The following is a 25,882-nucleotide window of genomic DNA, read 5'->3' on the forward strand; positions in this document are numbered from 1 at the left end:
GATCACTCCTGACAGCATGTGGATCACAGTGCAGGAGGTCCCATGCCCTGCTTGGAGAAGGCATTGCTGTACCGTTCTGGGCCTGTTCCTAAGCCCACTGGAGTTAATGGAAGGGTCCATGGATCCAGCTCCCTGAAAACATTGGAGTTCCAGGGCGGGAGGTTACAGCTAATGCCATAGGACCATAAGAATGGCCCTCTAGCCCAGGATCCTGTGTCAAACTGTGACACACACCAGCTGCTTCAGAGGAACGTGCAAGGAACCCTGCACTCCTGGGTTAACCTTCCCCTGGGAACGTTTCCGCCTAACCCCAGTCAGTTCGAGGGTGGTTGTGCCATGTAGCAGGCAGGTTTATAGCCCTTCCCAGCTTCTTGGTTATTTCTTTAGCATTTGCCTTTGTGGGGCTGGGTGTTCTCGTTATCCACATAAATGTCCAATTCCTTTTGGAATCCTGCTAAGATTCTGGCCTCTCTGCTACATTGTGGCAATGAGTTCCACAGGCTAACTGCATTGTGTGCAAAAGAGTTCATGGCGTTAACGCCTAGCCTCAGCTTACACGGAGAGACATGACTCAGTGATGGGGCAATGTGAAAGGAGGTGCAAAGAGAAGCTCAAGGCTGGGGCAGAGGGGCAGTGAGGGGTCCTGGAAAGGGAGGACACATTTGCAGCTGGCTCTGAGATGGATGGATTTGAGGAGGTCAATGAATTAAGATTCTTCTCAGGAGAGGAGAAAGGGAAGGGAGAGACTGCAGGGACGAGTGAGAGCTGGCGGAGATGCGACACGGGGGGGCAGACGAGGGGTGGGCGGAGGGACGCAGAAGGGGTGCAATCGTTGGGAGGTGGAGCATGAGAGGGGGGTGAGAAAAGGAGCCTGAGGATGCAAAGAGCAATGGAGAGAGTGGGAAGTGATGGATAAGTGATGGGGCGGTGGAGACAGGACAAGATAGCGACTGGTGGAGGCACAGGTGGCAGCAGCCGCGGTTTCCTGCTCTGCACGGAGGGGTTGTACACACTTGCGTCTGTCAGCAGCCTGGCTCTGAGAGAGCAGCTCAGCTGGCCCCCGGGAGACCAGGGCTGGGGAATTCCCAGCAGGGGCGGCTCAGCTGACCTGCTCCTCTAATAACAGCAGACCTGGAGGGGGAGAGAGCGGGAGGAGAAGTGTTCACAGACTGAACGCTTGGGTGCCCACTAAAAAGGATTCATGGCCCGAGCTACTGGCACAGCAACTCAGGCAGATCAGTACAGCTTTTACCCTTCCAGTGGAGTGCCACACAATGCCCGCCTACCATGCCATGCCCTCAGCGCCCATGTCTCTTAGCCATCTCTGCATTGCTAATGGTGCTAACTCCAGAGGGAGAGAAAGATTTGTATGGCAGAGAGACAGACAAACCAGGCAGTTCCTTGGGACGTGCCATAGATCGGGAATCCATAGGGCTCTCCATGGGGGCTGGCAGCATCGTTCTACGTCCACTGACTGGCACAAAGAGCTCCACAGCAGTGGCTTCAGAGTAGCAGTTGTGTTAGTCTGTATCTGCAAAAAGAACAGGAGTACTTGTGGCACCTTAGAGACTAACAAATTTATTTGAGCATAAGCTTTCGAAGGCAAGGGGATAGCCACAGGAAACAGTGCTGGGATACTGCCCTGGAGCCTGCTAGCCATAGGGGCAGCAGGGAGCCCAGGGACATGGATTCTCTGATGGCAGATGTTCCTGACAACTTCTCCCTTCCTCAGGCATGCCCAGTCTCCTGCACCCTGCTGACTTTCTTCCTCCTCGCCGCCTGCAGCACCTGTGAAACGGAGCAGAAAGGCTACTGTGAGAATATCATCACCAAAAAGCACCTGGATAAGCTGCAGGAGCTGGTAAGTATCATGCCCAGCCAGCATGGCTGGTGGGATGGGATCTAGAACATTAGAGGGTGAGGCTGGGGCCTGGTCCTAGCCAGGTGTCCATGCGATGCGAGTGCTTGGTGTCCTTCAGGTCCACACTCGACAAGACCAATGCCTCTGCCAGGTGAGAATGGTACCTGCTGAGTTTGATGCCTGAGCCAGGTAGTCATGCCATGGACTCTAGAGTGACTCTAGTGGGCCAGATTAGCTGGGGCAGCAGATCCGACTAGCCCCTGCCCCAGGTGAGATCAGTGTTTGTGCCCCACATGAATGAGACCGATGATAGGCCATACAGAAGCAAAGCACCCACACGGAGCAAAAAATCCAGGGGAGAGACCTATCAGAACAAAGGGGGAGGTGGGTAGTGGTGATAGCTGCGGGAAGCAGAGTCTCCTGGACGGCCTCTCTGCTCACCGGCATAGATTGGGATTTGCTGTTGATGAGCATTAGCTCCAGTGTAGAGGATGGGCTGGATCACTGGGATGGGGATGTGAGCCTGCAGTCACTGGCAGGGAAGGAGTGGGGATGGAAGAGAAAGGGAAGGCGAATGTAGGAGAGATTGCAGAAGTAAGGAAAGAGAAGGATAGACAGGAGACAGATGTAGATATCTACCCATTTGTCATCAGCTGGAGGATAGAGAAAACATTGGAGTGGGGTAGGAATGCCTTTCTACCCGCATAAAACCCTACTGACACAGTTTGCAGGGTTATGGGTTGTGTGTAGGTGCATTCCAAGCTGTGCTGATTGCAGGCTGGTCCTTTAAGTCTGGGATCTCCTGTAGCTCCAGCCCCACATTCCTCTCTTCTGCATTGGAAGGGAGAGGGAGACTTTCTAGCCCTTCCTTGAAATGAACCCTGGCTCAGTCCGGATTGCGAACCTTGTGAGCATTTAGGAGGAGGATGGAGCGCTTGAGATCTGCAGCTCCCGAAGGGTTAACCTTGGGAATCTGGCAGTCCCCCAGCAGGATTAGTTGCAAGGGGACTGACCCGGGAACCTTCCTGGTCTTCCAGTACTGGGAGGAATTCCCCAGCCTTGTTTCTTGCACAGCTGCTGCACAGGTTAATGGCTGAATACTGGTGGATGCTGCCAGGGCATCAGTGGCTGAAGGCAAGTACAAAGAGGGCACACAGGGCCAGTCAGGATTTGGCAGGCACAGTTTTTTCTCCTCGGATCACAAATAAGTTGTGAGTAGATCCAGCTGATTCGGGGTCAGAAATCAAAGGAAATTCCTGCAATGGCTCCAGCTCCCCCTCCTGATTCTCCCTGGCTACTGCAGCGCCAGCACTGCAGCCCTTGGGGTGACTGGCTGGTGTGCTGAGCCCCTCTGACACTGCTCCTGAGCCCAGATAGCCACCCCTAACCCGAGGCTGGGATCCTGGCCCATGGTGCCCAGGGACGTGGTATCCCCAGGGTGCTCTGGGTTGTGGCCCCACAGCCCAAGGTCACCCCTGTAACAAGCTGCACCGGTTGGGGAGTCACCTGCTGTGCGGGCACATGCCTGTGTTCCCCCCTTTTCTGCCAACCTAGGCTCCCTATCAGGGGTGGCTAGGCACCAGCAAAACAAGCTGGTGCCTGCGGTCCTCTGCAGTCATGCCCTGCTCCTATTATCTGATCTTCCTGGGTCAGGCTCACAAATCTCTCCCAGACAAGCACACAGGCAGGGCCACACCCAGCTGCACAGACAGAGACCAGCTTTAGGGCTTATTACAGCACCCAGATGCCTTCTCCCTTTAAGGGGTTCAGATCCAAAGGTTTTATGAAAGTCGCCTCCCTCCCTGTGGAGAGAGATGCACAGCTCCCTGCCCCTACCCAGATATATTAATTGCACAAACTGGCTTATAGCATAAACAAGAAAAGTGTCTTATCTAAGAGAAGGTAGATTTTAAGTGGTTATAAGTGGTAACAAGCAGTTACATGCATATCTTATTTTCTTACTAACTATTACCTATCTTCTGTTAATGTTTCGCCATTAGCACCATTGTTTATGCCTAATGTTTCTTTTCCTGGCACCTGTATTTCAACATTTCTTATTTCTGCTTAAAGGTACATACAACATTTCTTTAATCCATTCTTATTTTTACAATATAATTCATTCTACTTTCACAATCCCTCCGTTGGTCAAGCTCACGCCATGACCAACGTTTTACTGGGATCCACATATTAACCATTCTTTATCTGTTTGTTCATCAGCAATATTCAAAATCATCATATTAGCACTCTGTTTGGGGGCAGTCACCTGGGTGGCATGCCATATACAATTTTGGGTACAACAGGAGACTAACTGAAAACATACAAAAATTATTAGGATTCCAAACAAGATAGTCAGGGCTCCCTGAAGCAACCAGTTTCCTATACCAGAGAAATTGAACAGGTTACTTAGCCATTTCCATAAAGAACTTGGCTCTTCATGGGGAAGATATGCGACTTGTTTTAAGTGGCTAGCGTGATCAATTACCTCATTGGTATCGTCAGGTATAAACACACAACATTGTTTTCCAATGAGAGCACGGGTCCCTCCTTTGGCCGCCAGCACTATGTACAATGCCTGACGGTTTTGGAGGGCCACCTGTCGGATCGCCCCAGTTTCTTTGGCCAGGGCTCTTAAACTTTTTCCAGTTTTATTTGCCATTATTTTAACTACTGCTTGTAACCTCAGGAGCCTTTTTGCCTGGTGTATTACTCCCCCAAGTGGGATAAAGGAACTGCCAATAGTCTCTTCCCAGGTGTAATTGCTGTTCCATATTGTGTTAAACGGACGAGGTCCTCCAGTGAGGTCTGGGGAATTGAGTAGGATAGCCAGGGCAGGAACACCAGACTGAGAGTGCACTGGGATGTGGCTGCAGACCCAGCATTTAGAAATATTAAGGGTGTGAGCTATCCACACTTGCTGCTGGATAAAAGAATTGTCATTGTGGATTCCCCAGACCTTAAGACACCAGCAGCTGAGGAACAGGCGCCACCAAAGGCGCATGTTGGAGGCAGGGCCCTTCTGGTTCTGATAACCTCAACTGAGGGAACCGCAGTCACGGTTTTACGTCCACCAGGCAGCAGGCGCTAGGCTCACTACTGCTTCATCTTGGGCCTTGCTTTAGGTCGTCGTCTGCTTCTGGCAACCCTTATGAGAGCGTAGATTGTAAGGTATTGCAGGCTGTTCCTCTACATCTTCTTCTGGAGTCAAAATTGACTCTGCGTGGTTGCGAGGTGATGATTGGTTCACTGGGGGTGGTGCATTCTTACACTGCGAAGCATGTATCCACTCTGCAATGCCAGACAGTTTAACAGCTATCTGGCTAGTAAGCAGTGCCTGATGATTCTCTGATGTTCTTTAAGTCTCTTTACTACTTCTTCCTTGACTCTGGCTATAACCATGGCCTTCAGACCTTATCTTTTCCTGATGCAGACATTCCTCATTCACACAAACAGACTGAGAATACAAACAGTAGTATTTTATATCCAACAAAAAGGCATTGCACATTAAACCTTGCTAAGTTTTACAGTTAATAACCAAGACAATTTACATTGAGACCGAGGCCTTCAATGTTTCTGTAATTTACTTAAACAGACACAATAGAGAATCCTGTCTCTTACTACCTAAATCTTAAAACAAAGAGTTAGAGAGGGCCCAATTTGTAATGCATATGGGAAAACAGAATCTTATAGTCCCAGAGCGTCATTTCTTTCTGCTATTTAAAGAGGATGGCTAGCAGGATGAAATCAAATTATACTTTAATTCTTATGGGACATTATAAAATCCTGCTCCTACATATCCCCCTTTTGACACTAAGATTATTAATCGCCAGTGTCACTTCTTATTTAGTCCACGTAATAGAAAATAGTGGGAGGTGATTTGGGCCTGTGGCTTTAGCTTTGTTTTATCCACCAGCACATTTTAAACATTTTAATTAAACACATACAATTTAAAACCAAAAACAATTAGGGATAGTAACATTAGTATGCCAGTAGTTGTGGGAGACCATCCAGAAAATATGTTATACCAATGGTAAGCTGTTATGCTTTTCTGCAGTGGCAGTTCTTAACATGTCCCCATTTGCGTGTATAATATGAATGGTTCTGTTTCCCACATTGTTTTGTTTGTTTGTTTGTTTTTGTTTTTAGGAACTATGTTCCCCTTTTACCTTTTTTAAACAGATGATCGGTAACTGTTTGCCATTCAATGCCAAGATTGATAGAGAACTCAGCAAAATCAGTGCGCACAGTAAGCTGAGACTTTTTGGTTGTGGCAAATAGTAAATGTGATTATTGGTAAACACAGTACTTACATTACATGTACATTTGTCTACTGGTGGGTTGCTAACACTTTTATCCTTTTAAAAAACTTCTTTCCAAGTATTAACACACACATTGCCCATTATAAAATACTTTGGTCTAATTATTAATTTTATCCCACATACAGGATCCTAGTGAGATGTCTTTACTACAGGGCTTTGGAGCCAGGGGCGCTCTAGGCACCAGCAAAACAAGCTGGTGCCTAGGGCGCAAATCTGAGGGGGGCAAACCCCCCCATCCTGCCACTGCGCCGCCGCCGGGGGGGGGGGGCAGGCGGCCACAGCGACCTGCCGCGTCATCATGCCGGGAGGTCCACCGGAGCCCCGGGACGGGACGACGCGGCGCGCATGACCGCGGCGGGCGCTGCGCCCGCGCTCTCGGCTCGCTGCTCTCCCAGCAGGCATGACTGGGCAGGCAGCGCCGGCGCCGCCGCCCGCGGATCGGGTCGCGCGTCCGGGTCAGGCGCAGCCCGAGCGCCAGCGGCCCTCTGCCAGTCATGCCGCTCCCATGCTCCTGCTCGGGCGCGCCGCGCTCCCGGAAGCCTCCGGACGCGCCAAACGCGCGGGGCCCGCCCCTGTTTGGAGCAACAGGCATGGATAAGCATACTCACTTTTGAGGAGTCCACTTGGTACAACCTCTAGTATCCAATAGTTTCCCTTCCTCCCCAGCCCACTGGCTTGAGATCTGGGGTAGCCAGAAGGATCCCAGGTGCAATTGGTGGAGTGGGCTAACTTTCCATATCTTTGCTTCCAGAGCCTGTTGGTGTGCGATTTTAACAACAATTTCTTCACTTAACAAGTTTTGTTTTACCATACTGAGACATACTGCATCCAGTTATATTGATAATTGTTTAATACCTATCTTTTTCTTTGCTTTAACAGATGTATCAAAACCTTAATATTCTCTGATATTACCCAAAACATCTTATGTTCTAAATATCTGCATTTCAGTACATTCCATAGCTATTGCAGTATGTTTTTTAACTTTTATTTGTTTTTGTAATAGGTTGTTCTGTAGCTGGTATTAGCTTTTTCTGATTTTCTGAAAGACAAAAATAACATTTTTCTACCCCTTTCAGGCTGGCATTGATTATCGCTTAAAAGATTCCTTTCTTTTACAAATACCCTTGCTGATTGCAGACAAAACAAAGGAATTACCCCCATATTTTCCTGTGTGTTTTTGTTCTATAGGCAGGCCAGGTTTTAATGGCTTCTACTTTTTAAGGGTTATGGGGAAATTATTCCATTGTTTAGTTATTAAATCCATGAGGTGGTGTACCTCAAGTTTTTCTTCTTATATAGCAGACCAAGTTTGTAATGTTTTTTCCTGCTGTGTTAAGCTTTAAGTTTATTCACAGGTAATAGCTGAGAAGCATCATTACCATATTACCTTAAAGGATTTTTCCAAAAATCATACACACTATACGTTGTTACAGGGGTGCTTACTAACATTACATTTATTTCAATGTTTAATATTAACAATAACATTAGCGTCATATCTATTAAAGATATCTTGTTATACCATGTCTTTTATTTAGGCAATTTCTTTTGTGCTGGCAGTTTTCACCTTACTTTATCAGTTAGGTCATTTGCATCAACACAGGCTTGGCTTTTGGATTCAAAGCCATCAGCAGGGCTTAGAGACTCTGTCTTAAAAGGGACACAATCAACTTCCACCAGAATTTTGATTTCTTTCCACTTTCAGCTCCTGCTTGCAAAACACACAGAGATCTGAAAAAGAAAACACAATCTATTGCGGCTCTTTTTGGAGCCCTAACAGGATTTTAATTCAGCAGCACGTTTCATTTGCATTTCTTTTACCCCTTTCTACAATATACACTGCATATGTCCTAGGAAAAAAGCGCATTCCTTCTATACTACAACTCTTTTTTTTTAAACATTAGCCATATCAATTTTTACATAAGGTGTAACTGTTTCTTTTGTTTTTACAGAGTTTTCATGTACCCTTATCAAAGTGACAGTCTGATTACACAGAGCCATTTTAAGGCTCAGTGTTTTTAACGTTGCTTCTTTTTGTTTTGTGCACCTCACCTCTGCTGTTGCTTCAGAGGGTCACTGTTAATTTCTTATTCTTTCACTACAGCTCTTATCTATTATTGTTACAAAAAAAACCCCCATCCAAACAAACAAAAAGACTCCAGAATCTCTCCCTATTCTCCTGATTTTGACTGCCCTATTGCAGCCATGACTTGGTCTTTATTTAAAAACATTTTACATTTTATAAAGAATCAAGTTACCCCTTAAGGGTTAAATGCTAAATCCCAAAGCCAAACACCACTAATTACCTGTGTCTTGCAAAAAGGTTTATCTGTTTTGAAACTTTAAATTAAAAGAGTCAAATGAATTTTTAGTGTCATTAAAAACAAAAACAAAACCAATTTATCTTACACCTACAAAACAGGAGTTTTACAAACCAGATGTGCTGGTTTAGATTCTTAGAACATTACATATTTTCACAGACAAATAGATACATACACATTTTCTTGTCCTTAACATTCCTTTACACTGCTTTGTTTTTACATAGCTGTATATATATATTTGGATTATTTACAGGCATTCTTCTGGAAAAGGGCCCATTTTCCCTTCAGAATGGCTGCAAAGAAACCAAGAATTCTCTCTCTTTAACATGGTCCTTTTTAACATTTTCACAAGGTTTAATTGCTTAATTCTCTCCAGCCTCTGTAGAGTTAACTTTTCACTCTCTTTCCTTAAATCACTGGATCTCCCAAAATGACACCTTTATCACCTCAGATTTCACCATTTTAAGTATTGTTCCAGGGGTTCATGCCTGCACTTACTGCTTTTCTTACTGCCAACACTATGCCCTTAGGGCTTCCAACCTGTTTTTCAGTTTCTTTATCTGTTGCTTGCCTGCTTTTCTGGGCCCAATCCTGCTTTTTTTTCCCAATGAACCATTTGTGAGTGATATTGTGGTCACTTCACAATTTTGAAAGAAATGTTTAAGGAAAGGGACCAGGAAGGGTGGGGGCTAGTTGAGGAGCTCACCCTCTTTGCTGAATTGGTAGTGGAACACTAAAGAATCAGTTTTTGAAGCAGACAACAAAGGGGAACAGAACAAGGAGCTTTTTGTCCTTTTTACAATGAGATGGGAGTATTAATGGGGTTGGATCGATCCGGGGTGGAGGTTTTGAGAATGGGGTAAAGGGGAGCGCTCAGTCTGGTGGTGGGAGAGGAGGCTTTTAATAAAGATTTTAACTTATTATTTGAATATTTGAGAGAGGTGAGTTTTGATTTTGTCCAGCTACGATTTGCCTCTTCTCACCACTGAATGAAACAATTAACCTCTTCTTTAGCCAATTTAGTCTTCGGTTGGCCGAGTTTGTTCTTTAAGATGTCCACTCGGTCTTTGTTCCAAGATTTTAACAGTGGCCACTGAGTTTTGGAATCCCCCTGAGTTAGCCTAGACCATTTTTCCAGAAATTTTCAGGAGTCCAGACCCATCCTAAATATATAAAATGAGCCAGCGTTCGTTTAGGGAACTGTCCCGACTTAGACGGCTGGTTACCCATACAGGAGGACTTCACACACCAATCGCACAAGAAGGAAATTCGGGTTCTTTAGAGCGATGCCCGGTGCAACATACAAAAGGAGCCCACAGGCTACTGTCTCAATCGCCCTTGCTTTCACACCAGGGGTTTTACCCAAAGTGCGGTGCAGCTGCGATTGTGCAGATTCCACTCACTCAGACCGCGGGGACAGGAACCCCTTGGTTGGCCGATCCTTGGACAGAGATGGCACCCAGACTCAAACACTCCACAGGAGGATGGATAGACACAGAGACAGGACAGTCCTCAGTCCGCACAAAACACAGAAATAATTACCTGACCAGATTCCTGATGTCAGATCCCAGGATCCCTACCAGAACAGAGAGGGAACCAACAGGTTCAATGGCGTAGACTTCACTGTGGTTGTGCGCCTTTCCGTTCTGGTGGAGGACCGCTCGGGCCAAATGCCCAGGTGCCAGCTACCATGGTCGTCCTACAAAAAACAGTCAGGAATCACACAGCCCCAGTGAAGACGGTTGCCATCTCGGTGGAACCTCCAAATTGTCAAAGTTAGACTCAGGACTCACAGTTTGTCAGACCACTCTGTTTTATTAGCACAGCGCTCTACTAATAGCACCCAGATAATGTGAGCCCCATGCAAGACACAAACTATCTTATTTATACAGATAAAAGGGTGAGAACTTAACAAGATAACAAAGGAAGCAGAATCAGATAAGTTTACCTGGGCTAGGCATGCATATCTTATTTTCTTATTAACTATGGGCTTGGCTACACTTGCAAGTTGCAGCGCTGGTAGAGGCTTTCCAGCGCTGCAATTAGTAACCGTCCACACCTGCAAGGCACATCCAGCGCTGCAACTCCCGATCTTCTGTTAATGTTTCGCCATTAGCACCATTGTTTATGCCTAATGTTTCTTTTCCTGGCACCTGTATTTCAACATTTCTTATTTCTGCTTAAAGGTACATACAACATTTCTTTAATCCATTCTTATTTTTACAATATAATTCATTCTACTTTCACAGCTTGCAGCTCCTCCCTGCTTGGGTCTGTAAATGGCCCTGGCCAGTCCTCGGCTCCCTCGGGGTCAGCAGCAGCCTTCCGGCTTGGGAGCTCACAGGAGGCATCTGGCTCCTCTGGCGGCTGCCTCCCAGCTGAGTTCTCCAGCCACCTTTTGTACTTCCGCTCTCCTGTACATGCCAGCTCCAGGGGCTTGCTGCCTGCCAAAAGCCTGGCGAGGAGGGGACGCTCTGGATGGGGTAGTCCAGAGCACTCAGCGTCAGCCTAACTCTGCTCCCATGGCGAGCGGGAGGGAAGGCGCCGTTCTGTTGACCTCAGTGGGAGCAGAAGGAGGCCAGTGCTGAGCACATCTGCATATGCCACCCAGTGTGAGAAATGCCACGAGCCCCCCAGGACTCATAGCCTGCAGCCGTACTGCTGGGCAGCTCGCCAGCCGTGGAGACTGGAATTCCAGGTGCCCGGTCCAGACCGCACCCCCCACCAATGTGCCTCATGCGAAGGTGCAAATCCTGGAACAGCCCTGGCTGAAAGCACAATGCCGCTTAATCACAGGAATAAGGAGCAGCCTTGTAATGTACAATCAAAGGGGAAGCACATTCCCATAAACTATATATGCCGCACCCCTTCTGTGGGGCAGTAACTCATAGCACACCCCCTGGCGTACCCCTGCTATTGTCTGTAGCTGGGGGCGTTCGCCTCTTAGGACTATGGATTTATATTGGTTTCTTGTCTTCAAAATCTGCCTCCTAGTGGTTGCATGTGATTGTGCTTTCAGGGGGCAACACAGGCGAAAGGACAGCACAAATCGAGAGGTTCTTTTGGGTGCAGTCATCCCCATGGTACCATGTAAGTTGGGAAGACAGGGAACAAATGCCTCTGTGCAGGGGCAGTGAGTGACAGTAACTGTGACACTGGGAGAGTTTAACTGTGTCTGTCTATTGTGGGAAGCAGGTAACAGAGAAGGAGAGTGAGGGGTGCAGGAGACCAATTCACCCCCCAAGAGTCTCCTCAGCATTGGCACCAGAGGCGGGGGGAGGCTGTAGCTTAGTAACTTGGGGTGAAATGCAGAGAGGAGTCCAGGGTGGATGTAACCTCTCCCCGACCTCCTCTCTCTCCATCCCCCTTTCTGGCCCTGAAACCATCCAAGACTTGAAAGGCCATTGGCTGCCTTCACCTACCCACTGCACAAGAAGGGGGTTTAATTCAGGGAGTGGCTCCAGGCCCTGGCCTTCATTGGGAGGGACGGTTCAATGCAGGTAGCCTTCAGGGCTTCTGCAGCAATGGCGCCTCCTGCAGAACGATGGTGAAATTGACCAGTGGGGATGTAAGTTACATATCTGAGCTGCCTCCCTGGAATGGCTGTGGGCACTGCATGTACCCCTAGCGTGGCACCCAGGGGCCCTGTTCCCTTACCTGCTTCTGGGTGGCTGGGTGCAGGGAAATCCACCCTAACGGACACTGGAGACAATTTTGCTCAGCCCTGTTTTTGCATAATTCGCGGTATTTTGTCTCTGCCAGGCTCTCTTCTCCCCCATGACCACCCTTGTCCTCTCCCAGCCGTACAGGCCATGCAGCTCCCTTCGCAGCACTGGCTGTGGTACCCTCCTGGAGCTGGGACTCATTCTGTCTCATCTGCTACCATGTGTGCTGCAGCGGCAGGGCTGACTAAGGCAGTGGCATAGCCAGGTTCTAAAATCAGGGGGAGCCAACACATAAAAAAAGGTGCCACACGACATATTAAATTACACCTCTACCTCGATATAACACGACCCGATATAACATGAATTCGGATATAACGGGACAAAGCAGTGCTCCGGAGGGCTGTGCACGCACCTGATGGGACAGCTCCTCTCATCTTTCCTGAGGGGGCTGTTCTGCAATCTGTGGCCCCTGGAAGCAGGCAGCACACAGGAACAGGGGGTGGGGGCACAGTCCCCCACATAAGAGAGACAATCGGACAGAGGTGGGCAGGGTCTGTTGAGGGTTCGCATGGGGCAGAGGGGGTTGGGGGCTGCACTGGGAGGCTCTCCAATGCAGCACCTAGCCACGCTGACTCTATGCATCATGAGGCACTCGGAAAAAAGGAGGCAGCAAGAGAGAGAGAGGCCGACAAGGAGTGCCCTTTCCCTCCCAGCTGGGTCTGTGAGTCCCTGATCTCACAGATCTCAGCACTGCAGGCACCCAGCCCCCAAGTACTGGGCTGCAGTGCAAGTTAGAGGGGCTGATACAGAGAAGTCAGGACAAGTCAGAGCACTTCCCATGTCATGATGAAAACTCACTCCCGGAAAGCTGGATGAGGTAATATGGCGGGGGGCGGAGGGGAATATATATCAAGGTGGGTGAGGTAATATCTTTTATTGGACCAGCTTCTGTTGGTGAGAGAGACAAGCTTTTGAGCTTTCACAGAACTCTTCTTCAGGAAGAAGAAAACTCCATGAAAGCTCCAAAGCTTCGCTCTCTCCCTCTCTCTCTCTCTCACCAACAAAAGTTGCTCCAATAAAAGATATTACCTGACCCACCTTGTGGCTCTAATTTCCTGGGAACAACAGGGCTACACCAACCCAGCATACAAAAATGCAAGATTCACATGAACAGCACAGAGTGACCACCATCACACCAGGACACTATTTTCACGATTCATCTTAGCATAATGTCATCATCACACCAAGCACATCTGCACAATGAGATAAATATAGCCACATGTGCATGCCAAACATTCACAGTACAAGCACACTGGGATCCACACAGCAGGATAGTAGTGTCAGTTTAGCTCTCAGTCTGAGTCCATCCCCACTAAACTAAGTCCAAAGTTTCAGCTAAACACAGGGCACCTGCAAATAGCTGTACTAACAGCAGGATCTACACTGGCACAATAGGAGGAGTTGCATGTCAGGGCACTAATTCCCAATCCCAGTATAAGGCAGACAGCCATCCCACCAGCAGCCAGGTGCTGGCTCTCACAGCCACCTGGAGGGTTTCCAGTCCCCCGCCCCCAAGCCAGCCTCACCACAAGAAAGACCCCCTTTGAAATACACTTACCAGCTGCTGCTACTGGCTGCCTTTAGTTGGGTAAGAGGTTAGGAGCTGCTGCTGCAGAGCCAGAGAAAGCACACCTGCCACAGTGCCACAAGAAGCAGGTAGGAGAAGGAGCTGGGGTGTCTCAGCTGCTCAGCCCCTTGCTCCAGGAGCAGTTCCCCTCACTGATTGGCTGGTGGCCAAAAACCAGCTAATCAGCAAGCACTCGCACTCCCCTAGCTAGCTACCCTACTGCCCCTGCCCTGGCTGAACAGCTGATGGCTTGTGGGCAGGTGCCCCTGCCCCCTAGAGGGGGCATGCCCTGACTGACCCCCTTCTTTCCCAAGGCCCCAGCCTCTCCTCCTCCCCAGGAGCCCAGCTTGCTGGAGCTCAGTTCTTTCCCTCTCCCCCCATTCCCTAGCTGATTAGCTGTTTGTCTCCCTCCTGCTGGGAGACAGCTAATCGGCAAGGCAGGGAGGGAGCAGGGTTTATGCAGCACACTAGGGGAAGCCAGCAAAGCCTGCCTGCAGGAGCCTAGCTTGCTGGAGTTCAGTTCTTCTCTTCCCCTCCCCTCCCCGCCCCGGGATCAGCTGTCTCCCTCCTGCTGGGAGACACAGCTGATGGGTGCAGGCGGGGTATGCAGCAAGCTGGGGGAAGCCAGGCAGGCCAAGCTTCAGAGTGGAGCATGGGCCCTGCCCCTGGTGCCATGGTAACCTCGCCTCAGGCATGGCTTTTTTGAAAATGTGCTGAGGGGAAGCAGCTGCTTCCCCTGCACCCCACTAGCTACACTACTGGACTAAGGTCTAGTACTCCACGGCTCACCCCTTTCAGGCCCTGGATTAGCTGTTAGCACTGCAGAGCCAGAGTGCTAGCCCGTTCCCTCTAATCCCTGGTGACAGGGCACAGTGTCCACTTCAGAAGCCGACTCCTTTAGCCCCCAAAGCCTTGGGGGAAGCCTGTGGTTCCGAGGGGTCCCATCCCTCATGCTCCTCAGGACCCTTCTGAGGGCCCTGCTCTGCAGCCCTTATGTTGGGCAGGGCCATGTGGCTCAGCGGGAGACCGCTTCACAGTGCTCTCCAGCATAAGGATTACGGACCTGGGGCGGTGCTACTTGGAAGGCGGATTCTCATTAGCAACGGGATGTCCTGGCACTGACCCTCTCCCACGACCCTACTTCCTTCCTGGTCCTTTACACTCAGCCCTTCCACCTCCCGCTGACCCCTTTTTAAGGTACAATCCCCCAAAGAACACAAGGGGCAGATTTCTCTCTGAGCTGACTGGTGTCATCACATGGTCAGTGTCTCCCATGCCACCACCCCCTTCAGCCCTAACAACAAAGTCGCTTGCTTTAAGATTTCAAGGCAAAGTTTCTCTCCAGGGAGAGCTGGGTTGCGGGACCCAGGGGAGTAGGACAAATGGCCTTCATCGGTGGCCTCTTCAAAGGCAGTGGGCCAATGGCACTGGGACTGACCCAGAGCAGGGCTTGTTCCACCCGGCGATTCTTCTGGTGCCCAGCCCTGCAACTCTCAGCTGCATTGTCCCATGCCTCACCCTGTTCGTCCAGGGACGACTCCACCTTACGCTACAGCCCTGCTTTGCCCTGGGACAATGCCCAGCCTGGGGTGTTGTCTGTCTGCGTGATCCCCACCAGGCGCAGGAAGGAACACTGCTTTACATTAAGGTTCTTTTGGTGACGGGCTAACCTTACCCCTGTCCTGCATTTTGAGTGTGAACAGCTGTAGATGGAAACTGAGACGGTAGAGATGGAGCAGGACTAACCATGGCCACTTAGTCTAGCCCTCACCCTGTGTCTGTCCTGTACAAGTGTTGCAAACAGCAAGTGCCTTTTCTTGCCCTGATATGATTTTGGAGATGTCAGCATTTTCTACGGCTTTCTCCCTGTATGGGTTGTGGGATCCAGTGGAGCGGTCTGTGTTCTGTGTACAGGACAAGATGTGTATATATTTTATATCTTGCTATATTACTGTAAACACAGTTATTTAATAAATAAAATGAATAAAAGCATTAAAATACATCAACATACATCAAAATGAAACAGAGGATTGTTATGTACAAGGGGGCGGAGGAGGCTGCATGTGAGTATGTAAACGTGGGTGTCCGGGGCTCAACCCTCCCAGGGGAGGAGGGGAGCCACACCGGCCCGTTACACTGAGCAACAATACACGAGTCAATTAGGGCTCAGGCCTTCTGTTGCAAGGCTGAGCAACAATATGCAACATTTGGGGAAGCCCAGGCCCTCTGTTGCAGGGGCTGGGCCACAACACAAAGAGTTCAAGCAAGCCCAGGCCCTCTGGTGCAGGGGCGGGGCAGCGACACAAAGAGTTCAAGAAGGCCCAGACCCTTTGCTGCAGGGGCTGAGCAACAGTACAAATAGTTCAGCAGGCCCAGGCCCTTTGGTGCAGGGACTGGGCAGCAAACAGTCTAGGAGGCTCAGGCCCTTTGGGGCAGGGGCTGAGCACTGGGGTGAGGGGGAAAACTGCCACCCATCAGTGGGGTGGCAGGGGGAACACAGGCCCATTCACTCCACTGTGTCCCGGCCCGGGGCCCTAGGCAGCGGCTACCACGGCTGACGGTCAGTGGGGATCCTGACCGCAACACACTGACATGGGTATGGGTTGATCTGCAGCCTGACTACTAATTGTCGGGTGATACCACCCACTGTTAGTCGGGCTCGAGTGCTCAGGTAGGGCCGGACGTCTCCATGAATGCACTGCAGACGGATCGGCTTCAAACGGGGGTCGACCGGGGGTCCCAGAGCCTGGCGCACCAACGTCTGGCCACACCCAGAGTCAATCAAAGCCTACGTGGCTTGGTCCCCAACCATCACCGGGACCGTGAGTTTGGGGACCTGTGGTAATCGGGTCCGGCCGGCTCCTGCGTAGACCTGCCCAAAGCTACAGTCCATTTCGGGGCAGTCCCGTTGTAGGTGCCCCGCCTTCCCGCATCCAAAGCAGGGACCGAGCTCGGGACACCCGCTCCGAGGGAGGGCCACTCGGGTACTTCAGGGGGGCTCCGACGGGCCCTCAGGGCCCCCTGATTGAAGGCTGGGGTTGCCAGCCGGGAAGCCGCGTCTGAGCGCTGGGTCTGGGACCCCAGCTGGGATTCTGATCCGTGGCCTGGACCTCGCTGGCTGGGCAGGTTGGTCGCCTTCTTCTCATTATGGGGCATTCGGGCCCGGAGGTAGGTGGCCGGAAGGTGGGTCCTATGGAGGCTTCCGCAGCCAGGAAGCCTTCCATCAGCGAGATGGCGTCAGCCATGGTTGCCGGCCGGTGTCGGAGTACCCAGGCCCTTCCCCGGGCCGGCAGGGTATGGACAAATTATTCCAAGACAACCTGCTCGGTGACCTCCTCCGCCGTCCTGACCTCTGGTTGCAGCCACCGGCAGCAGGCCTACTTCAAGGTCTGGACCACCATCCGGGGATGGGCGCCCGCAGGGTAGGTCTGGCACCAGAACCGCTGTCTAAAGGTCTCTGGGCTGACATCCAAAGTGTCCAGGATCGCAGCTTTTACTCAGTCATAGTCTCTGGCCTCTTCTGTCGCCAGTCCACAGTAGGCCGCTTGGGCCGTCCCAGTCAAATACGGGGCCAAAAGAGTGCCCCATTGGTCTCAGGCCCACCCCGCGACAAGGGCCACATGCTCAAACATGACCAAGAAGGCCTCGGGGTCGTCGTCCGGGCCCATCTTGGTCAGGCGCAGGGGGGCAGCCGAACATGGCCCCCACCCCAGTGCCCTCCCCTGCTGGCCAGTCGGCGGGGTGGGGTGCGGGGCCCATGAGGTGCTGCAGCTGGTTCCCCAGCTGCTGTACTAGCTGCTGCTGCTGCTCCAGCTGAGCTGCGTGCTGCTGCTGCTGTTGCTGGAGCTGGGCGGCATCTCCTTGCTGCTGTTGCTCCAGCTGGGCGGCATGCTGCTGCTGCTGCTGGGCTGCCTGCTGCCGCTCCTGGCTCTCCACCAGCAGCTGGAACAGCCGTTGCATATCCATGTTCCTGGCTAGGAAGGGGGTGAATCACCACCCACCTACCGGCCCCTTCGCACAGAGGCAAGGGTTCGACTCCCCACTTCTGGTACCAACTGTAAACGTGGGTGTCCGGGACTCAACCCTCCCAGGGGAGGAGGGGAGCCACACCGGCCCGTTACACTGAGCAACAATACACGAGTCAATTAGGGCTCAGGCCTTCTGTTGCAAGGCTGAGCAACAATATGCAACATTTGGGGAAGCCCAGGCCCTCTGTTGCAGGGGCTGGGCCACAACACAAAGAGTTCAAGCAAGCCCAGGCCCTCTGGTGCAGGGGTGGGGCAGCGACACAAAGAGTTCAAGAAGGCCCAGGCCCTTTGCTGCAGGGGCTGAGCAACAGTACAAATAGTTCAGCAGGCCCAGGCCCTTTGGTGCAGGGACTGGGCAGCAAACAGTCTAGGAGGCTCAGGCCCTTTGGGGCAGGGGCTGAGCAGCAAACAGTCTAGGAGGCTCAGGCCCTTTGGGGCAGGGGCTGAGCAGCAAACAGTCTAGGAGGCTCAGGCCCTTTGGGGCAGGGGCTGAGCAGCAAACAGTCTAGGAGGATCAGGCCCTTTGGGGCAGGGGCTGAGCACTGGGGTGAGGGGGAAAACTGCCACCCATGAGTGGGGTGGCAGGGGATCTGAGCCCATTCACTCCACTGCGTCCCGGCCCGGGGCCCTAGGCAGCGGCTACCACGGCTGACGGTCAGTGGGGATCCTCACCGCAACACACTGACATGGGTATGGGTTGATCTGCAGCCTGACTAGGGTCGGCTGCCCCCGGGCCACTTCCAATTTCCCCCTCTGGCCCTACCTGGTCCGCGGCGTCCACTCCCAGGAAGTCCCACAGCATGGGCTCCTCGCAGCCCGGGTGGGGGGTAGATCCGGCAGTTCCTTGGGGAAGTCCAGCCAGTGCTGCTCCGGGGGTTCCTCGGGGTAACAACAGCGGAGAGGGGAAGTCTCCGGTGGCTCCTCGTCGTAGGTGGCACGGGGAAGCTCAGGCGGTCCCTCCCGGTAGCGAGCGAGGGGAAGCTCCGGCCAGTCCGGGCAACTGCTCTGGGCCCCAGTGGCTTCCCAGTCACGAGCTCCCTCGGGCAGGTCTGCTCCCGGCGGTGGCTGGGCTCTGACTGAGCTCGGATGGCCGGCGTTTATACTTCTGGGTCGCCGCCTGACCCTCTGAGGGGCGGGCTCACTGTTCTGTAGCCCCGCTCCTTCCGGTGTCCGGGGCTCAACCCTCCCAGGGGAGGAGGGGAGCCACACCGGCCCGTTACAGAGTAGTTAACCATTTGATAGCTTTCATCACCATATAGTTTTTGGCAGGTTTCCACACCCCATCCCCATTTCTGGCGCCGTCAGCCCCTTTGACCATGCCCCTTGCTACGATACTTCCGGGGGTACCTTGGTTCAGGGGACAATTAGCTCAGTGTTAATGGCCCTAGCCTGCAGTCATGCCAAGTAACGGTAGAGAGTCTGTTTGCCCGGGGCCCTCAATCAGGGCAGGGCGTCAATCAAGAAAGGGCTCTGGCCTACAGTCAGGCAGGCAGAGCAGCAGGAGGTTCATTTGCCTGGCCCTTGATCAGGGTAGGGCAGCAGTCAGGTAGGGGGGCTCTGGCCTACAGTCCAGCAGAGCTGTCACAGTCTAGGAGAGGTTAGCTCTCTGGTGGGAGAGTCAGCACAACCGTCTGGCATCCGGATTCAGGCGGGTGCCAGACCAATTCAGGCCTCCTGACAACCAGGTGGGGAGGCTGCCACTCCTGACGTTGGGGTGGTAGGGGTAGAGGAACCCAGGCCCTCTCGTTCCACTGCGTCCCAGTTCAGGGCCCTAACAGCGGTGGAGTGGTCTGCCACTGGGTCAGCAGGGAAAGTCCAACCATAACACGCTGGCTGGCTTGTAGTCAATAACACATCTGAACCCAGTTCAGCTTCCCTGGGCTCCTTCCTACACACCAATTCCATGTGTGCATGAGTTCCAGGGTTGTTGTTCGCTTTGGACCATGAAAAAGTTCAAGGAGCTGAGATTAGAGAAAAATCACATAAAATGTAAAAGGGCGTAAAGCCAATAGGGTTATCTATCTATCTATCTATCTATCTATCTATCTCCATACACCACATCTATCTATCTAGCTATCCCGAGAGGCGGAGATAACCATGCTGGCGGCTGTGAGCCTCTTTTCCCAGAGGCAGCCACAAGGGTTCTCTCTCCCCTGTGTCCCCTCCCTGCAGCTTTCTATACTGTCCTTCTCTCACTAACCAAAAATGATCTCTTGCTGTTTTCTATACTCTCCCTCTCTCAAGCCTGGTCTACACTAGTCATTTATTTCGGAATTAGCCGAGTTAATTTGGAGAAAAAAAAATCATTCCTTCCACATGACCAAACTGGTTTCTTCGATTTAAAGAGCTCTTTAATCCAATTTCTGTACCCCACCTCGGCAAGTAGAGTAGCGCTTAAATCGAGATCGCAATCCCGGATTAAAAGTAGTGTGGATGCAATTTGAAGTTATTGGCTTCCGGGAAGTATCCCAGAATGTTTCCTTGTGACTGCTGTGGACAACACTCTCAACTCTGATGCACTAGCCAGGTGGGCAGGAAAAGCCCCAGGAACTTTTGAATTTCATTTCCTGTTTGGTCACCAGCAGCACAGGTGACCAGCAGCACAGGTGACCAGCAGCACAGTCCACTATCATAGGCAATCATGCAGAGAGCACCATCACAAGAGACCACGCAGTCCCGGATTCGCAGATGAGCTCCAGAATGGTCCGAATGGGAGGTACTGGATTTCATCGAATGTTGGGGAGAAAAATCTGTTATGGCAGAACTACGTTAAAAAGAAAAGAACGCAAATACGTACGCTAAAGTCTCCAGGGCCATGACGGAAAGAGGCTACTCCAGGGACACAGAGCAGTGTTGTACAAAAATCAGGGAGCTCAGGCAAGCGTACCAAAATGCCAGGGAGGCAAATGGGCGCTGTGGGTCACAGCCGCATACATGCCGCTTCTACCGTGAGCTGCATGCAGTTATGGGGGTGACGACACCACTACCCCACCACTGTCCGTGGATATCTCCAAGGAGGAAGTTGAACGGAGCGAGGAGGATGAGTTATTGGAGGACGAAGAGGAGGAGGAGGAGGACAGTGCACAGGCGGCAAGTGGGGAATCCATTTTCATCCCTAGCCAGGAACTATTCTTAATGCAGGAGCCAATAGCCCCCACCCCCACTTCCATGATCCTGGAGAAGGTACTTCTGGCAAGTGAGCCTGATCGGAGCCATGCGGTGGCGGGGTGGGGGGGTGGGGAAAACACAGCCACGTTGGGCTGTTTGCGTTTAGTTTAAAGGGCTCATCCCTGCTCAGAGCCTCATCGGAGCCACGCAGTGGGTGCGAGTCTGTGTGTGTGTGTGTGTTGTGTGAAGCAATCATCCCAGAGAGCCTGCAGGACCTCCTTTTATACTGCAAACCTACCAGGCATTGCTTGCTATGAGAAAGGGGGCCCAGCAGTTTGAAAGTATTGAAATGAATGCGGAAGAAACAGAACCCCGCGTGCCCCTAGGGCTTACCATGGCCGGCTGCAAGCTGAATTCTGTTGCCCGGCTGTGTGTGATGTGCTGTGTACTATGAATTGCCTGTTTCACTGAGAAACAGTGTGTCCTTTGTTCTCTGAAAAGTATCTTTTAAAATACTACTCTTCCTTTTTCTCCTCCTGCAGATGCAAATGTTTCAACGCAGCCCCAATCTACTCCATCCAAGAGGCTGGTCCAGATTAGAAGGCAGAAAAAAGGAACTCGGGACGACATATTCGCCGAGCTCATGCAGTCCTCCAGCGCTGATAGGGCCCCGCTGAATGCGTGGTGGTAAACAATTGCGCTGTCACGTAATGCATTACAGGAACACGAAGAGAGGAGGGACGCGCGCGATGAGAGCAGGCAGGACACTATGGTCGAGCTCATGGGGGAGCAAACTGACATGCTGCCCTGTATGGTGGACCTAATGCAGGAAAGGCAGAAAGATCACAGATTGCCGCTGCTGCCCCTGTATAACTGCCCTCCCTCCTCCCCAAGTTCCATAGCCTCCTCACCCAGACGCCCAAGAACACGACGAGGGAGGCTAAGGGGACTCACACACTCAACCCCAGAGGCTCACCCAAGCAGCAGAAAGTTGGCATATGTGAACTTTTGATTTGGTTTCTGGACTTCTCCTTCCCTTCTTCTCCACCCCCCTAACCCAACCCCTCCTCCCCCCATTTACCTTCTGATTTCTCTCCATGTGTTGTGCAATGAATACTAAAGAATGGTTTTTAAACAATTGTGACTTTATTTCCTTTCATATATATAGGGGGCGGGTAACTTCAAGATAAACAAACACAAGTGTCACACTGTACCCTGGCCAATCATGAAACTGTCTTTCAAAGCTTCTCTGATGCACAGCACACCCTGCTGCACTCTTCTAATCGCCTTGTTCTCTGGCTGTGCGAAATTGGCCACCAGGCGAGTTGCCTCAACCTCCCATTCCGCCATAAACGTCTCCCCCTTACTCTCACAGATATTGTGGAGCACACAACGAGCAGCAATTACAATTGGAGTATTGGTTGTGCTGAGATCTAACCAAGTCAGTAAACTGCGCCAGCGCTCTTTCAAACGTCCAAAAGCACATTCGACCACCATCCTGCATTTGCTTAGCCTATAGTTGAACTGCTCCTTACTACTGTCCAGGGTGCCTGTGTACGACTTCATGAGCCATGGCATTAAGGGATAGGCTGGGTCCCCCAGGATAACTATAGGCATTTCCACATCCCCAACAGTAATTTTCTTGTCTGGGAAGTAAGTCCCTTCCTGCAGCTGTTCCAACAGACCAGAGTTCCTGAAGATGCGAGTGTCATGCACTTTCCCGGCCATCCCACCTTGATGTCAGTGAAATGTCCTTTGTGATCCACCAGTGCTTGCAGCACCATGGAAACGTACCCCTTACAGTTTACATATTGGCCGCCCCGGTGTGCCGGGGCCAAGATAGGGATATGCGTTCTGTCTATCGCCCCACTGCAGTTAGGGAACCCCAGCGCATTAAAGCCATCCACAATGGTCTGCACATTTTCCAAAGTCACTACCCTTGATAGCAGCTGGTCAATGATTGCATTGGCTACTTGCAGCACAGCAGCCCCTACGGTAGATTTGCCCACTCCAAACTGATTCCTGACTGACTGGTAGCTGTTGGGCATTGCAAGCTTCCACAGTGCTATGGCCACGCACTTCTCAACTGTGAGGGCTGCTCTCATTTTGCTGTCTTTGTGCTTCAGGGCAGGGAACAGCAAGTAACAAAGTTCCCTGAAAGTGGCCCTACGCATACGAAAGTTTCGCAGCCACTGGGAATCATCCCAGATCTGCAAAACTATGTGGTCCCACCAGTCTGTGCTTGTTTCCTGGGCCCAGAATTGGCGTTCCACGGCATGAACCTGGCCCAACACCACCATGATCTCCCAATCGCTGCATGCTGTGCTTCTAGGAACAGAGGTGTCCATGTCCTCATCAGTACAGTAATCGCTCTGTCGTCGCTTCCTCGCCCATTTTTGCAGAAACTTCACATACTGCTGGATAATGCGTGAGGTATTTACAATGGTCAAGACTGCAGCAGAGATCTGAGTGGGCTACATACTTGCCGCGCTATGGTGCCTGCATGGGTAATCCTGGAAAAATGGCATGAAACGTAGGAGAGCTGTTCGGTTCAAGATGGCTGATAAAAGGCGGGAAATGGTTTCCTTCTGTAGCTTTCAGTGGAGCCCAGCACCGACAACACAGAGAAATTTGCTACTGATGCAAGAATGGGAGAGCAGAGTTTGCAGCGGAAGCTGTGCTGCTCGGTTGACGATGGCTGAACAACGGCGGGAAATGGTAAGGATCTATCTCTCTTTTGCACAGCTCTGTTTTCTGCTTATTAACAAAAAGGGATCTTTCTCTCTCTTGCTGTTTTCTGTACTTTACACAGCCCTATGTCACTGACACAGAATCTCTCGCTAATTATTCTGCCAGGTGAGTTCTTTCACCCGACCTTCTCAACCTTCCTTTATATTTCCTATTCTATTTAATTAGCCTTTGGTTTTTTAAATTGAGTTCAATTTTTTTTAATGTTATAATTTTTTAGTCCCAACAAAAATAACCTTTTACCACATTCTTACAAACTCCTCTCTCTTGTTGCTTTCTCTAGTTTCCCCTCTTTCTTCTATTTAAGATAACCTTTCTTTCCTTTTTTCCTCTAAGCCTAAGCAATCTTTCTTTTTTTAAAACTCCTTTTCTTTAAGGCCTCTGTAGCGAGATGGCATAGTCTCCTGTCCTGACAGACAGGGAGGGATCCGTGAACGCCCCCCTGGTGGGTAGAACGGGGACTTGCATGTCCTCCCCGCTGGAAGCAGAGGGGTGGGACAGGAAGCGGAACTATAAAAGGCTGGTCCTCCAGCTCAGTCAGGGGAGGGCTGCCTGAGGAGCAGGACGTCTCTTCCCCGTTGCGTGAGCCCAGACCTAACGGAGACCGCTCTCCTGACAGAGACCCAGAGGTGCTGACAAAGCTGCCAGACGCCAGGATCTCCGAGGAGCTGGGGGGGCTGCCACTAGCTGTCTATCCCAGCGAAGCGAACAACAACCCTGGAACCCATGTACACACGGAATGGGTGTGTCGGATGGAGCCAAGGGAAGCAGAATTAGGTTTGGCTGTGTTATTGACTACAAGCCAGCCAGCGTGTTGCGGCTGGACTTTCCCCGCTGACCCAGTGGCGGACAACTCCACTGCTGTTAGGGTCCTGGGCTGGGATGCAGTGGAATGGGAGGACCTGAGTTCCTCTGCCCCTACCACCTCAACGTCAGGAGTGGCAGCCTCCCCCCTGGTTGTCAGGAGGCCTGAATTGGTCTGGCACCCACCTGAATCCAGATGCCAGATGGTTGTCCTGACATTCCCACCAGAGAGCTAACCTCCCCTAGACTGTGACAGCTTTGCCGGACTGTAGGCCAGAGCCCCCCTACTTGACTGCTGCCCTACCCTGATCAAGGGCCAGGCAAATGGACCTCCTGCTGCTCTGCCTGCCTGACTGTAGGCCAGATCCCCTTCTCGACTGACGCCCTGCCCTGATTGAGGGCCCCGGGCAAACAGACTCTCTACCGTTACTTGGCCTGACTGCAAGCTAGAGCCATTAACACTGAGCTAATTTTCCCCTGAACCACCGTACCCGGAAGTATCATAGCAAGGGGTGTGGTCTCCCACCCAGATGGACGGACGGTGGGGCCTGGGGGCGGACTGCAAACCCTTTACAGCCTCTCTTTCTACTCATTCGTACTTTTTCTCTAAATATGTCAAAACACAAGCACACAACCTTCCCCCGGCCAAACACAGAAAAATAATACAAAATAAATTTTCAAAATGGCCGACGGCATCAAAAACTTACACGACTGGAAATGGGGACAGAGGGCAGGACATAAATGCAACACGGTGCATGGAAACCTGTCCAAAAGTACATGATGATGAAAGCTATCGAGCAGTTAACTACTCACATGGCTGGGCAGGGCAGGCGGCCAGTTGGGAAGAAGCCATGTGTTCCACCTTGCTCCAGGTGGGCTCTGATGCACCAAGCCCCCAGAGAAGGGAGGCTGGCTTTTCCCAGAGCTAGGGCAGCTGGGCAGCTTCAATGAGCTGGCTCTCCGCAGTGCACATTGTTCTTATCCTATGGACCAATGTCCATAGGCTGCAGCAGGCTGGAGGCTGGTTCTTGAAGGCCTCCAGGATGAAGATGGTCTGAGAAGCCAGGCATTGGACTGAGGACTTGCTGTCCTGCTGCAAGCCTTTGAGGTCTAAGATTGAAAGGAAGGAAATGGAGGTCAGAGCCATGGCACTCTGGAGAGCCCCGGCAGGCCAAGCCAGCTCTGTACCTCTCGGCCCACGACAAGGAGGCAGCAGGCCAGGTGGCAGGAGGCAGGGGACTAGCGGGAACAACCAGCAACCCTCACTAAACATCTCCGCCGCCCTCCACAGCTGGGGGAGCCTCCAGACACAGGCAAGAAGTCCCAATGAACCCCATTCACTCACTATTTCTAGGACTGCCTCCTCCCTGCAGTATCTGAGAGCCTCATCCCTGCCTGTATTTACCC

General features: G+C 51.5%; 1 protein-coding gene across 8 annotated transcripts in view; it reads right to left on the reverse strand.

The window, feature by feature from the left end:
• Positions 1-11,462: 11,462 nt before the first annotated feature.
• LOC120392635 (maestro heat-like repeat-containing protein family member 7) overlaps positions 11,463-25,882 on the reverse strand; it is a 51,530-nt gene continuing 37,110 nt past the window's right edge. For 3 of the 8 annotated variants that reach the window (XR_005591747.1, XR_005591748.1, XR_005591744.1), the window contains 3 exons: positions 25,289-25,585; positions 15,463-15,691; positions 11,463-12,428 (listed from right to left, as the gene is read on the reverse strand). Coding sequence is in view for 1 of the 8 variants with exons in the window: in XM_039517393.1 (XP_039373327.1) it covers positions 25,401-25,585 (185 nt within the window). In the remaining 7 variants the exon portion in view is untranslated. Of the gene's footprint in view, positions 12,429-15,462; positions 15,692-21,459; positions 21,744-23,170; positions 25,586-25,882 lie in introns of those variants that run through there. The other 5 variants (XR_005591745.1, XR_005591750.1, XR_005591749.1 and 2 more) reach the window with 5 other exon arrangements.

Source organism: Mauremys reevesii, unplaced genomic scaffold (genome assembly GCF_016161935.1).
Source record: "Mauremys reevesii isolate NIE-2019 unplaced genomic scaffold, ASM1616193v1 Contig106, whole genome shotgun sequence".
NCBI lineage: Eukaryota > Metazoa > Chordata > Testudines > Geoemydidae > Mauremys > Mauremys reevesii.